At 44.7% G+C, this 15,224-nt stretch overlaps 1 protein-coding gene across 1 annotated transcript; it reads left to right on the forward strand.

The window, feature by feature from the left end:
- The first annotated feature begins 11,136 nt into the window (after positions 1–11,136).
- On the forward strand, positions 11,137–14,616 carry LOC137315759 (FMRFamide receptor-like). Its single transcript, XM_067980252.1, has 3 exons — positions 11,137–11,213; positions 11,302–11,321; positions 13,679–14,616. The coding sequence occupies exons 1-3, from the start codon at positions 11,137–11,139 to the stop codon at positions 14,614–14,616; spliced, it is 1,035 nt and encodes a 344-aa protein (XP_067836353.1).
- Positions 14,617–15,224: the final 608 nt, after the last annotated feature.

Here is a 15,224-nt window from a genome sequence, read left to right on the forward strand (position 1 = left end):
TCAGTACGCTTGTTTGAGAATCAACCTTCTCACCCTCTAATTGGATATGGAATTCAACCATGTTGTGGTCGCTCGTTCCAAGGGGATCCTTAACTCGGACATTATTAATTAATCCTCACTCATTACACAGGACCAGGTCCAAGGTTGCCTGCCCCCTTGTAGGATCAGTTACATACTGCTCAAGAAATCCATCCCTGATGCACTCAATGAACTCGTCCTCAAGGCTGCTCTGCCCAATTTGATTTGTCCAGTTAATATGATAATTAAAATCCCCCATAATTATGGCTGTTCCCTTATTACATGCCCCGACTATCTCCTGATTAATACTTCTTCCAGCAGAGTTGCAACTATTAGGAGGCCTATATACTACGCCCACTAATGTTTTTTTTTCCCTTATTATTCCTTATCTCCACCCAAACTGTTTCATTATCTTGATGCTTTGTCCCAATATCATTTCTCTGTATTACAGTGATTCCTTCCTTTATTAACATAGCCACCCCACCTCCCCTTCCTTCCTGCCTGTCCTTCCTGATTGTTAAATACCCTGGCATATTTAATTCCCAGTCGTTGTCACCCTGCAGCCATGTTTCTGTAATGGCCACAAGATCATACCCATACGTAGTTATTTGTGCCGTTAACTCGTCCATTTTATTACGAATGCTACGTGCATTCAGATAAAGAACTTTCAAATCTGTTTTCTGACGCTTAGTTCCTGCTTTTTCCTTTTTTAACACTTTACCTATTACTCCATACCTTCTGTCCCTTCCTGTTACGCTTTCCTCTCTCTCCCTGCTCAGGTTCCCAACCCCCTGCCACTTTAGTTTAAACCCTCCCCAACAGCACTAGCAAACACTCCTCCTAGGACAGCAGTCCCGGCCCTGCCCAGGTGCAGACCATCCGGTTTGTACTGGTCCCACCTCCCCCAGAACCGTTTCCAGTGTCCCAGGAATTTGAATCCCTCCCCCTTGCACCATTCCTCTAGCCACGTATTCATTTGAAATATCCTCCTATTTCTACTCTGACTAGCACGTGGCACTGGCAGCAATCCTGAGATTACTACCTTTGAGGTCCTATTTTTTTAATTTACCTCCTAACTCCCTATATTCTGCTTTTAGGACCTCATCCCCTTTTTTACCTATATCGTTGGTGCCTATGTGCACCACGACAGCTGGCTGTTCGCCCTCCCCCTCCAAAATGTTCTGTAGCCGCTCCGAGACATCCTTGATCCTTGCACCAGGGAGGCAACACACCATCCTGGAGTCTCGGTTGCGGCCGCAGAAACGCCTGTCTATTCCCCTTACAATTGAGTCCCCTATCACTATAGCTCTGCCACTCTTTTTCCTCCCAGCCTGTGCAGCAGAGCTACCCGTGGTGCCAGGAAGATGGCTGCTGCTGCCTTCCCCTGATAAGTCATCCCCCCCAACAGCTCTGCTGGTTTTTCAGTCCGACTGGTTTTTCAGTTTTATTTTACTGAAGTGAGAATTCCTGGCCAGAAATTCACTCTCCTGGGCCGTAGTCCATCTCTCCACCGCTTCTGGATCTTACAATGACCTCCAACTTCGACACCGTTTTTCTGCCCCGCCATCGATTCTGCACACATCCGGGCTCTTCATTCTCACGGAAATACCTCCAGCAGTGCGTTCTCTGATACTTCAAACAGCTTCTGGATTCTCTCTCCCTCCACACCTGTCTCCGAACCAGGACATCAGTTCGTTGATGCTCCAAGCTGACTCCACCCTATCTCCGTCATCTTTATCCCACCACGGGATCACTGACTATAACTTTGTTCTCCCTCCTATTGTCTCCTCTATTCCCTGTTTATTACCAGGACATTTCTATCCCAATCTTACTCTGTAACCGCGCCTATGCAACCTGAGTTTCCCTGTGTCCATTCACGTGTATGATTTTGCTGCCGCTCCAGACCCGAGCCCATCGCATCTATTTCCCCTTTTTTCTTCTTTTCTCTTTACCCCTCCTCGGCCCCTCCCTCCTGTCGTCATGCCTCCTTTCATTTCTGCCCTCTCGGGTACTCTGCCCCCCAATTCCTATCCCAACCTTTCAACACTCCTCCACCTTCCTACTCTCCTACCGCCATCCCAGGCTTGACTCCCTCTTAGATAATCCCACAGCTTCCTTCTGTGCCTCTCTTGACATCCTCTGAATGGCCCATTGAAACACTCGTCGCGACCTCCTTATGAGCAGCAACCCCAACTGCCCCTTCCGACTCTCTCACTGACCTTCCAACCCAACGTATCCGCTGTGGGCTACCCTTCCTGTCCCACTCACCCCTCCCAGCGCTGACACTGTCGATTCTACCAGTGGATCAGCTATCGCCGCCCCTCTCCGCATCTCCCTCCAGAATGTCCGTTCACTTGTGATCAAAGCCCTTGCGATCCATGATCTTACTGTGGATGATTGCATCGATATCATGGCCTTGACAGAAACCTGGCTGACCGGTGATGACACTTTCCCCCTTAATTGAGCCTGACGCCTGGTTATATCTATCACTTGACCCGCCCAGACTGCCGCGGTGGCGGTGTGCATCTTATCACCAAATCACTCCAATGTCTGACCCCCTACTCCACTGGCACCTTCTCCTCATTTGAGCATCTCACGTTGTTCCGCTCCTCTCACCTCTCCTATAAAATCCTCGTTCTCCACAGCCACGCAAATCCCACGCCAAGTTTCTCACCGAGATATCTTCACTGCTTTCCTCCCTCAGCCTCTGCACCGAGCGACTTCTCATCCTCGGTGATTTCAATCTCCATCTCAACTCATCATTCTCTCTCTTCTCTGAGTTCACTGCCCTCCTATCCTCCCTTAATCTCTCATATGAACATACGAACTGGGAATCCATGAGTTGCTGGGGGCCGTCAGCAGCAGCAGCAGAATTATATTCCAGCACAATCTGTAACCTCATGGCGCGGCATATTCCTCACTCGGAAGAGGACATTCGGCCCCTCGAGCCTGATCTGCCATTTGATAAGATCATGGCTGATCTGATTGTGACCTCAACCCCACTTTCCCGTCTGCCTACAATAACATTTGACTCCCTTGATAATCAGGAATCTATCTCACTCAGCCTTAAAAATATTCAATGACCCTGCCTCCCCCGCTCTCTGGGGAAGGGAGTTCCACAGACTCACGACCCTCTGAAAGAAAAAAAATCTCCTCATCTCCATCTTAAATTGGAGACCCCTTATTTTTGAACTGTGGTCCTAGTCTCTCTAGTCTCTCCCACAAGGGGAAACATCCTCTCAGCAGCTGCCCATTCCAGTCCTCTCATGATCTTCTGTGTTTCAATGAGATCACCTCTCAGTCTTCTAAACTCCAGTGTATACAGGCCCAACTTGTCCAACCTATCCTCATAAGATAACCCCCTCATCCCAGGAATCAGTCGAGTGAACCTTCTCTGAACCGCCTCCAAAGTAATTATGTCCTTTCTTAAATAAGGAGACCAAAACTGCACACAGTATTCTAGATGTGGTCTCACCAATGCCTGTGCAACTGTAGCAAAGCATCTCCACTTTTATTTTCCATTCTCCTTGCAATAAATGACATCATTCCATTTGCCTTCCTAATCACTTGCTGTACCTGCATACTGACTTTCTGTGATTCTTGTACTCGGACACCCAGATCCCTCTGTACCTCAGAGTTCTGCAATCTCTCTCAATTTAAATAATGTGCTGCTTTTCTATTCCTCTTGCCAAAGTGGACAAGTTCACATTTTCCCACATTATACACCATCTGCCAGATTTTTGCCCACTCAACATAATTAACCTATTTATATCCCTTTGTAGACACCTTATCTCCCCTTCACAACTTACTTTCCTACCTACCTTTATTTCATAAGCAAATTTAGCAACTACACATTCGGTCCCTTCATCCAATTCATTGATATAGATTGTAAATAGTTGAGACCCAAGCACTGATCCCTCTGGCACTCCACTCCTTGTAACTTGCTAACCTGAAAATGACCCATTTTTGTCTACTCTCTGTATCCTGTTAACTAACCAATCCTTTACCATAAGGTCGCTCACCCTCCATATAAATTCCCCATTCAATTTCATAGCCACCGCCTCGACCTTGCCAGCTCACGTGACCTCTCTTCTCCTATCGTGTCAATCACGGATACGGCCATCTCTGACGACGAAGTTGTATCCCTCTCCAACTGTATCGCCCTCCCCCCTCCCAACTGCACTTCTTTCTGTGTTCGTCCCTGGAACAAACTCTCCCTCAAATCATTTACAACGGCATTTCCAAATTCACAACTGTCTAGCCTTTGCCCCTCCAATCACACCCTCACCTCCACCTTTGATGCCCTTGTCCCCATTAAAACCATTATTCTCTCTCACCCGAGTCGCGCCCCCTGGTACGGCCCCCGTCACCACTCCCTTAGGTCCAGTGGACGCAAACTTGAACGTTTCTGGTGGACAACTGGTATAGTCATAAAGAAAATATAGGATCAAATATACGAGTAATATGGGACATGACATGTGGTAAGTGTAACATGGTTGAGAGGAACAGGTGACTTTGGACCTTGGGTTCCGAAAGCTCTCCACCACTGGGGTTTCCCTCCCCTCATGCCTGGGTCTGATGTTGATTAATTTATAGAGATTGATTTTCATGTTTAGTTAACAACTCCATTAACATTGCATCATGCGACTACCCAGAATGGTAGAAGGTCAACTAGATGGACCTTGGTCTTTCTTTCCTTTTGGAATTTTTATGTTCTTTAAACCACAAGGCCGCTTTTAAAATGGGAACCGCCTCTGTAAACTTGTCACGCTGCAATTGCACCCACCCACCAGCAGTGGCACTGCAGCGCCTTCACTGGCAAGAGAGTGTAACTGCATCGTGCCAAGTTACGTCGGCGTTTCCCATTCCAAATGTGGTACAATCACATTGTTAGTGATATTCTTCGGCTCAAATTTGATGATTCTGAGCATATTGGAATGCAAACTGTAAATCAGCGATCTTGATTATTACATGTCTGTTTAACCATGTTAGTAAACAAAAAACATTAAAAAATCACAATGAACATGTCTGCTTTGGAATACACAGAGGAAGTCCCGCTCACCCATCACCACTGTTCTCGCTGTCCCACATTGTTTCCCAGTTCCCCAACGCATCCAATTTAAAATCCTCATCCTCGTCTTTAAAACCCTCCATGGCCTCACTCCTCCCTATCTCTGGAACCTCCTCCAGCCCTACAACCACCTGAGATCTCTGCGCTCCTGCAATTCTGGCGTCTTATCCACCCCCACACTTTTCTTCCAACCATTGGCGGTCGTGCCTCCAGCCTTCAAGGCCCCAAGCTGTGGAATTCCCTCCCAAAACCGCTCCACCTCCTTCAAGACCCTCCTCGGAAACCCCCTCTTCGCCCAAGCTTTCGGCCGATCCTCATAATACCTCATTCTGTAGTTCAGTGTCCATTTATATCTGATTATGCATCTGCGAAGCGCCTTAGGTCAAGAAGTTTGCAGATGATATAAAAATTGACCGTGTTGTTGATAGTGAGGAGGAAAGCTGTAGACCGCAGGAAGATATCAATGGACTGGTCAGAGGGGGAGAAAAGTGGCAAATGGAATTCAATCTACAGAAGTGTGAGGTAATGCATTTCGGGACAGACAAGGCAAGGGAGTACACAATAAATGGGAGGATACTGAGAGGTTTAGGGGAACAAAGGGACCTTGGAGTGCATGGCCACAGACCCCTGAAGTAGCAGGATAGGTAGATAAGGTGGTTAAAAAGGCATATGGAATACTTTCCTTTATTAGCCAAGGAATAGAATTGAAGAACAGGGAGTTTATGCCAGAACTGTATAAAACATTGGTCAGGCCACAGCTTGAGTGCTGCGTACAGTTCTGGCCACCACGTTACAGGAACGACGTGATTGCACTCGAAAGAGTTCAGAGGAGATTTACGAGGATGTTGCCACTTCTGGAGAATTTCAGCTATGAGGAAAGATTGGATAGGCTGGGGCAGTTTTCTTTGGAACAAAGGAGTCTGAGGGGAGATTTAATTGAGGTGTTTAAAATTATGGCTGGACTAGATAGAGTGGATCGGGAGGACCTATTATCCTTAGCAGAAGTGTAATTGACCAGGGGACATAGATTTCAAGTGATTGGTAGAAGGATTAGAGGGGAGCTGAGAAGAATCTTTTTCACCCAGAGGTTGGTGGGGTCTGGAACTCGATGCCTGAAAGGGGGGGAGAGGCAGAAATCCTCAACTCATTGAAAAATTACTTGGATTTGCACTTGAAGTGCCGTAACCTACACGGCTATAGACCAAGTGCTGGAAATTGGGATTAAGCTAGATAGCTCTTTTTCGGCCGGCACGGACAAGATGGGCCGAATGGCCTCCTTCTGTGCTGTAACTTTCTATGTTTCCATGATTCAGCCCCTCGTATCAGTTACAAAGGAACAGTCGGAAGCCTCGTCAGACCCCTTCCCTGTTACACAGGAACAGGAGGATGCCCATTAATCCCCTTCAACTTGTTATACAGGAACAGGAGGAGTCCACTCTGCCTCTCAAGCCTGTTACACAGAAACAGGAGGAGGCCATTCAACAGCTCGAGCCTTTCCCGCCACTTTATTAAATCTTTGCCGATCTGTATCTCACTCCATTTCCCCGCCTTAGCTCCATATCCCTCGATCCCCAGGTCAAATAAAAGGGGAGGTTTTATTCCTTACTACTTTGTACTGAAAACAGAATCTGATCCTGTTCAGAAACTAGAAACCAGGGAAACAGACAGACTAAGTGAGTGGGCAAAACTGGGGCAGAATTGATGTTTAATGTGGGCAAGTGTGAGACCATTCGCTTTGGGTCAGAGAAAAACAAAGGAGAATATTTTCTTAATGGGGAGAGATTAGGAACCGTGGATGAGCAGAGAGATTTAGGGGTTCAAGTACACAATTCACGAAAATTAATCAAAAGCCCATTGGGCTGTTGGCCTTTATCTCAAGAGGGCTGGAATACAAAGGGGTGGAAATTATGCTTCAATTGTTTGGAGCTCTGGTCAGACCCCATCAGGAGACTGTCTTCAGTTCTGGGCACCGAACCTCAGGAAGGATATATTGGCCTTGGAGGGGGAGCAGCGCAGATTCACCAGAATGATACGGGGGCTTAAATCGCTGCATTATAAGGACAGGTTGCATAAAATTGGCTTGTATTCCCTAAAGTTTGGAGGCTTGTGCGGAAAACTGATCGAGGCGTTTAAAATGATCGGGGGATTAGATAGGGGAGATACGGAGAAACTATTTCCTCTGGTGGGGGATTCCAGAGCAAGGGGGCTAATCTTAAAATTATAACTAAACTGTTCAAGGGAGATGTCAGAAAGCATTTCTTCACACAAAGAGCAGTAGAAATCTGGAACCGTCTCCCCGAAAAGGCTGTGGATGCTGGGGGTCAATTGAAGCTTTAAAGACTGAGATTGATAAGATTTTTGTTGGGTGAGGGGATCAAAGGAGACGGAACAAAGGCGAGGAAGTGGAGTTGAGGTCCAGATCAGCCACCATCTAATAGAATGGCGGAACAAGCTGGAGGGTCTGAATGGCCTCCTTCTGTTCCTATGCTCATGAGTGATTAAAGTTAGAGGTACGGCAAGCAACACAAGTGGGGTCTAATCGCGTCGACACCACCCCCGCAACAGCTTGTTACAACAACAATTTGCACCTGTCCTCGATCCCTTCTGAAACTACTGACCTTGTCTCTCTTCCCATTGGGTATTTTGACAGCTGATTTTCATTTGTCCCTTTCCGTAACTAATTTAATCCTAACTATATTATGATCACTATTTCCCAGATGTTCTCCCAATGAAACACACTCCACCTGCCCTACTTCATTCCATAGAACTGGATCCAGCCCTGCTTCCTTCCTCTTTGGGCTAGAAACATACAGATTAAGAAAGTTCTCCTGTTCACATTTTAAGTATTCTTCACCCTCCTTTCCCGTTACGTTGGTTTCCCCCAGTCTTCTCTGTTTCTGTGGAAATAGTTCCAATATCTAACCCGAATACAGTTTCCCTTCCTGGGCTTCATTAGAGTGAATCTGCACTGTGCTCTCTATGGCTTTAATGTCGTTTCTATAATGGGATGCACAAAGCTGCACACAATACTCTGGAAATGTAGGCCAACCCATGTTTTGTACAAATTTGTCATTGCTTCTTTATATTTGTACTGTTTGAGCTACTTATAAAATTCAAAATGCTGTTTGCATTTGTTTATCATTTATGGAGCTGCCGTCACAATTCCATGGAATTACACATTTAAGTACTTAATTCTCACTTTTATTCAACATCATTCGGCGTCTTTTCATTAACTGTATACACAAATTCATTGATTTGCTTCAAATATGTATCACTTAGCATTAAAATGCAGCTTCCTCGTGTCTGCTCAATCCAGACAAGCCTTCTACATCGTTCTTTAATGTTGTTATAGTCTTCCTCATATTTTGCCAAACCCTGCTTTTGTTTCCCAGCAAAATTAGAGATTGTCCTCCGTCAGTCTAAGTCCAAATCATCTCGACAAACCGTGGGACTTAGTGGGGTTTGGCACATGGACAGTCCTTTTTTAACCCGAGCACTGCAGCCTGCTCCACTGTTTTCGATCCAATGATGGATTCTAAGAGTCTCTCCACAAATAAGGTTAGAACCTCTGGTCTACACGTATCCAATGGATTTCTCTCTCCCTCCCGTACCAATAACAACAATCTAATTTCATACCAAGTCAACACAATGTCAGAACATACGGGGTCTTTCTCAATCAGCCCCAGGGAGCAGTGATATCGCAGATTGGATGGCAAAAAGTGAAACAGTCCCTAACCGAAGAGAATAACTATTAAAGCTTCATCCTTGTCATCAGCCAGGGTGCAGTAAAATCAGTTATAACCAAAGAGAAAAAAGACAAATAACGAATAAATCATCATCTTAGTCACTGTAGCTGGTCTCATCTGAGATAGCAGACTCCCTAAAGGTTGTCTCACAAAGGGACAAACTTATTTCAATGTGTTGTCTGTAGACAAACCAACTTATGTTGTTCTAACAAAAAGATTTCTCCGAGTAGTTGCCGAAATTAATGTATCTCATCAAATCCGCCTATTACATAAATCTCTTTCTGGTACAAGAATATTAGCCCAGTAATTACTTTTGCTCATACAGTGGACAACTAATGATCACATTCCAATAAAAATCAACAACAACTTGCATTCACAGACCGCCTTTAATGTAATAAACATTCCCAAGGGGATTCACAGGGGCTGGAAGTAAAACAGGCACAAACGGAATCAGGAGGTATGATGAAATCTTTCGGCAAGGAGGGTTTAAGGGGAGTGTAAAACGAGAGACGGAGGGGATCAGGTTGGTTTTAGTTGTGTGAAGGAATGGCCACCAATGGTGGGATGAAGACAGAGGAGGATGGTAAAGTATAACAATAACTACCTGGATTGATAAAGCGCCTTTTGCATGGACAGAAATTAAAGGTGCTTCACAGAGATATAATCAGACAAAAATGGTCCCTAGCCAAAGATGGGGATATTCGCAGAGGGACAAAAGCTTGGAGCAAGAGATGGATAGAAAGAAAGAAAGAAAGTTGCATTTATACAGCGCAGTTCACAATCTCAGTATGTCCCAAAGTGCTTTGCAACCAAAGAAATACTGCTTTAATGTGAGAAACACAGCGGACATACTGCACACAGCAAGATCCCACAAACAGCAATGTGAAATTGAATAGATCATCTGGTTTTAGTGATGTTGGTTGAGGCATAAATATTGGCCCAGACCACCGTGGAGAACTTCCCTGCTTTTCTTCGAATAGTGCCATGGGATCTTGTACATCGACTTGAGGGGACAGACTGGCCCTCGGTTTAACGTCTCATCTGAAGGACAGCACCTGTGACAGTGCAGCATTACCTCAGTACAGCACTGAAATGAAGATATTGTGTTCAAGTCTCTGGAGTGGATCTATGAACCCACAACCTTCTCAACTTCTAACTCAGAGGCAAGAGTTCCACCCACTGAATCACAGCTGATACCTGAAAGTGAGTAATGGAGATGGGGGGAGTGAGGGAGCACATTCTGGGGCGTGGCTGTGGCTTAAGAATAAGCTGCCAATAGTAGGCCAAAGAGACTGTGGATACACAAGCAGCCAGGGGTGGAGGAGAAGAGAGAGGGGCTGTAAAGCTGGGGGCGGTTGCAGAGATAGGGAGGGGTGAGGCTCTTATGTATTTAAGTTTCTAAGAAAGAAATAAATAAATACTTCGGAGACTGGAAGCCAATGCAGCTCAGTGAGGGCTTGGATGATTGGTGAAGGAGTTAGTGAGGGAATGGTTACAGACAGCAGAGTTTTGGATGAGTAGAAATTTTTGGAGATGCCGGAGAGGAGAACAAAGGCCAGAGAGGGTAGATAGGCATGGTAAGGGTTTTAGTAGCAGATTGGCAGGGCGAGTGGAACGGGAGTTATTCCGGACCCGGAAGTAGGCGGTCTTTGTGATCAAGAGGATATGGGGTCAGAAGCTCAGCACGGGGTCGAATACGACGTCAAAGTTACGATAAGTGAGGAATCTCAATGGGGCACTTTCAGTCTCCGTCCCTTAATATCACCCACAGTCATTTCTAGGCTGCAATCCTCAACCTGCCCTTTAAATCTCCTCGGGTTAGAGACTCAGAATTCATATTATAACTGGGAAACTGCAGGAAAAGAGTGAAACGGGCCTGGTTGAGACACTGGATTTAATGTACACTGCGGATAAATCGGTAGAAATCATAAATGAATCGCTAAGAGTTAATATGTCCAATACAATTATATGAAAACTGTAAATGAAGCCGCTCATTATTGTTGGATCAGTCCTGACTGAGCACAGATTTTAACTTTATTCCTGAGAGAGGTCTCATTAAGATAATGTCCTGGACTTTGAGATGTTTGTGTTAAATCCACCGCATTATTTATATCGGAGTCAAAGCTGCAGATATAATGTGTTTGTTTAAGTGACTGTAACTAATAGCAATGATCACGAGTATAACCGTGTCAGTGGAGTCTTGTCCCCTGTATAAATCAGGGTTCATTGGAATGTATCAGCTCAGAGTACCTGCCGGACTTCTGGTTTCCAGAACAACGGAAGTGACTGCTTCTCACAGAAATGGAATATCCAATAATTTATCAGATAGAAGATATTTACTATCCTGCCCTTGCAGTAATTGGAGTGCCGGGTAAGCTGTTATCTCAGCTGTTAATGGTGTAAATCGGTGTTAACTGTGCTGCTGTACTTAGCAAAATATGTTTGCTCCCTGAATGTCTCACACAGTCGCCTGTTCTGTTCTACCAGTTGACTGATGGAGTCTCTGCTCTTTCAGTTACAGGACTGAGCAGGAATGATCTTTGTGTATCCAACCATGACCTTGTCACTGGATAATTGTCTGCACTAAGTGTGCTGTTCAATAATGGCATCTCTTCAATTGTAAACTTTCGGTCTTGTAGCAATTCCATTATATCTATAATGAACTTTTTATGTCCAACCCTGGCATTGTCACTGAATTATTCTCTGTACTAAATGTATTGGAATCAGGTGTCTGGGCTAAGAGCTGGTATCAGACCATCAGGAGCTCGGAACAGTTTCATGTTGTGGAACGAACGTGTCCTGCAGATTTTTTTCAAAAATGTGTTTTGAGTGATTGATAACGAGACAGCTCACGGTCTCAGTGTTACAAGGAGGCAGCGCAATGTCCTCCCTCCCCAGTTTCATGGTTCAGCTTAACTGGGATTTCAATGTATTTATTGGTTCTCACTCTTATGAAATATTATTTCATTGTGTGTATCTGGCGCAGCTCCAAAGTTCTGGCTACTGAACTGAGTTTGCTGCTGAGTCTTTCACATCTCCTTCTCTGTGTCACGGTGGATGAGTTCATTGTAAAATGTAATGTTTTGAGGGTATGATAAATCAGTTTGCACTGTATCCATTGGAATCCTGAGCCCTTCTATTTATCTGTCGATTCTTTGCAGCAGCGGTGATGTTGGCGTTTTGTGAATTGAACAACAGCTCCATCTAATGGTGTACTTTATAATTACAATTGTAAACAATTTTACAACACCAAGTAATAGTCCAGCAATTTTATTTTAAATTCACAAGCTTTGGGAGGCTTCCTCCTTCGTCAGGTGAACGATAATTACAGGAGAAGGAATTTCAATTATTGTGAGGTCTGTCTGGAAGAGACATTTGATTCTGTTTCTTCCATGATTTGCAGATGAAGTTAACAGTGTCGGTGTACAGGTGGAGACTTGGATCTTCTGTAGAAACATTAAACTATTCCACAGAGGATTCACAATTTAACAAACTGACACTGAGAATCGGATCCGTGGAACAGAATGCGCTGCAGGATGTTAGGATTGAATCGGATGTGAAAAGGGGCATTGAGAAAGAGTAGAGATGGCAGAATAATAGATAGAGAAGCGATAGAGACAGAGACGGAGACGTAAAACGAGAGGGAGGGGGAGAACGAACGTGAGAAGAGAGAGAGAAAGAGAGAGAGAGAATGGGAGAGAGACAGAGATAAAGCGGCCATGCGGTGAATCATTCATCGGAATGAACTGTTGAAGCTTCCAGTACAATTATGAAGAGGAAATGTGACTTGAGGATGTCAATAAGAAGTTGTCAGATTGTGAGAGTTTTATTGCACTCTCGCTGGGTGTGTTTATCGTTATCAGGGCATCAGTCTGTTTTGGTGATTGTTACTTTTCCTTATTCACTGACTGAATAAATAAACATAATTCAAATGTATTTAAAGAATAGAATTAGTGATTTCTTGATCCTAATGAATTATTAGGATACTGTATTCAAAAACTCAGAATCAGCAGAATTCACTGAAGGACGTGGTTGATTTAATTCATATATTTTAATTTAGTTTTAATTGAATGTGCAAAGTAAATTTAATGAACACATTTTATATCCAACCAGCTGTTCCCTGACACCAATAACCACTGAAGTGAACCGTTCAATGTATTAGTTGGATTGTGTTAGTGGGACCGATAGATTAGATTTCCTCTCACACTCTGCTGCAGTCTCTCCCTGTGAATCCCAGCCTCTCCAACCACCACATTGAATCCTCTGTCTCCTCATCCATTGCTTCAGTTTATCCGCGTTCTCAAACAATCTGCTCCTAACTCCCCTCCTGCTCCGACATGTCCTTTTCCTTGTCTCCCTCCCAATCTCACTCATTGCCTCTGTCTCCAGCTGCCTCTTCCAATCCGATCCGAAGCCTCAAACTCACGGCCACCGCTTTCGGCCTTTCCCCGTTTTGTGCCAGCCTCTGTCGGTTCTCTTAACCCAGGGCAACAAACCAGCTGCACCTCCCTTGTCCCCTTACCTTCCCGGCCTTCGCTCTCTTTCCCGTCAATCTGGAGCCCAAATTCGGCTTTAACCCGGATTCCCGCTCGGTAAAACTCCTTCTCTCTTCCCCACCGGCACTGCGCTCTCACTCGGCCCTTCCAGTGGATCCGGTGCTCATTTATTCACTTTCTTTATCGCTCTCACAATTCGTTATTGATAATTGAGTTTATAAACATCTCTCAGCCTGAAAGCGCTGTCCAGGTTAATGAATCAGTTTCCACCGTTCGATGCAGCAACAAAGCTGGAAATTTAACCTCAGATCCTGTCAAATTGCTGCTTTGGCTCCAGGTCTGATCAGTAATTTCTCTGCTTCCTTTTCTCTCTCTTACAGTTAACTTGTTGGCGATTGTGATCCTGTCCCGAGGAAAGTGCGGGCTCTCCAAGTGTATCAGTCGCTACCTGCTGGGAATGGCAGTGGCCGATCTCCTGGTCGTTATCACTGATCTGATATTGACACGGGTTGGTCTAAGTTATTTCCCCAATTCATTGTTGTTCATTACTCCCGTGTGTCGTCCGATTATGTTCTTGGGTTCTGCAGCCACAGTGGTTTCTGTCTGGCTCACAGTCGCTTTCACCTTTGATCGATTTGTGGCCATTTGTTGTGAGAATCTTAAAAGAAAATATTGCACCGAGAAAACGGCGGCTGTAGTTATAGGAACAGTGAGTGTGTTGGGCTGTTTAGAGAGTGTTCCCTGGTACTTTATATATCAACCTTACCTTATAATTGATAATGTTCCCCGGTATTGTGTCTTTAAACTGAACTTCCGCACTTCCCCAGTGTGGGCCGCATATGAGTTCGTTCACCTCATTTTAACCCCTTGTGTCCCGTTCTTTCTGATTTTGCTGCTCAATGTTCTGACGGTCAGACGTATTTTAGTGGCCAGTCGAGTCCGCAGGGGACTCCGGGGCCGCAGCAATGAAGAGAATCAGAAGGATCCAGAGATGGAGAACCGAAATAAATCCATCATTTTACTCTTCAGTATATCGGGCAGTTTTATCCTATTATGGGTGACCCAGGTTGCAAATAACATTTATCGGCGAATTTCAGACACTCGGTATTATAATCCCTACACTGACCCTCGTTATATCACAGAAGCCACATCACGAATGCTGCAGATTCTCAGTTCCTGCACAAACACGTGTATTTATGTCCTGACCCAGGCTAAATTCAGAGAGGAGCTGAAGAACGCGGTGAAATACCCACTCAATCTAATTGTTAAATTCGTTAAATCGTAGAAAGGGCTGAAGGGTTTCAAGCACAATAACTATTTCTAGCCATTTCATATTCCACCCCCTGCACTACCCACCGGATGGAAAGTACATTTTATATTCGCTGAAATAATCTTGCATCTGATTCTGATGTTACATTATATTGATAATCTGCCCCATTGAGGCGTGATTCGCTCTGCAGACAACGCATGAATTGTTGCTCCAACAGGCGGCACGAAAGAGCTCAACTGGACTTCAACGAAATGGCCGCCCTGCAAAATGGGCAAACCTGTCAATGAAAGTAGCTACTGTGGGCCTGATCAGAATGGGTGCACTCCACATAAATGGAGAGATAGACAGAGAGAGATAGACAGACAGACCAACAAACAGATAGATCGATAGATAGTTAGATAGATAGATAGATAGTTAGATAGATAGATAGATAGATAGATAGATAGATAGATAGATAGATAGATAGATAGATAGATAGATAGATAGATAGATAGATAGATAGATAAAGGCATGGAGAGGAAGAGACAGGGTTACACATAGAGATAAACTTACATATAGAGGCAGATAGAAAGGGGAAATGAGAGACAGTTAGAGCCATAAACAGAGAGAAAAGCAGATCATTG

This window comes from Heptranchias perlo, unplaced genomic scaffold, assembly GCF_035084215.1.
Source record: "Heptranchias perlo isolate sHepPer1 unplaced genomic scaffold, sHepPer1.hap1 HAP1_SCAFFOLD_56, whole genome shotgun sequence".
Lineage (NCBI taxonomy): Eukaryota > Metazoa > Chordata > Chondrichthyes > Hexanchiformes > Hexanchidae > Heptranchias > Heptranchias perlo.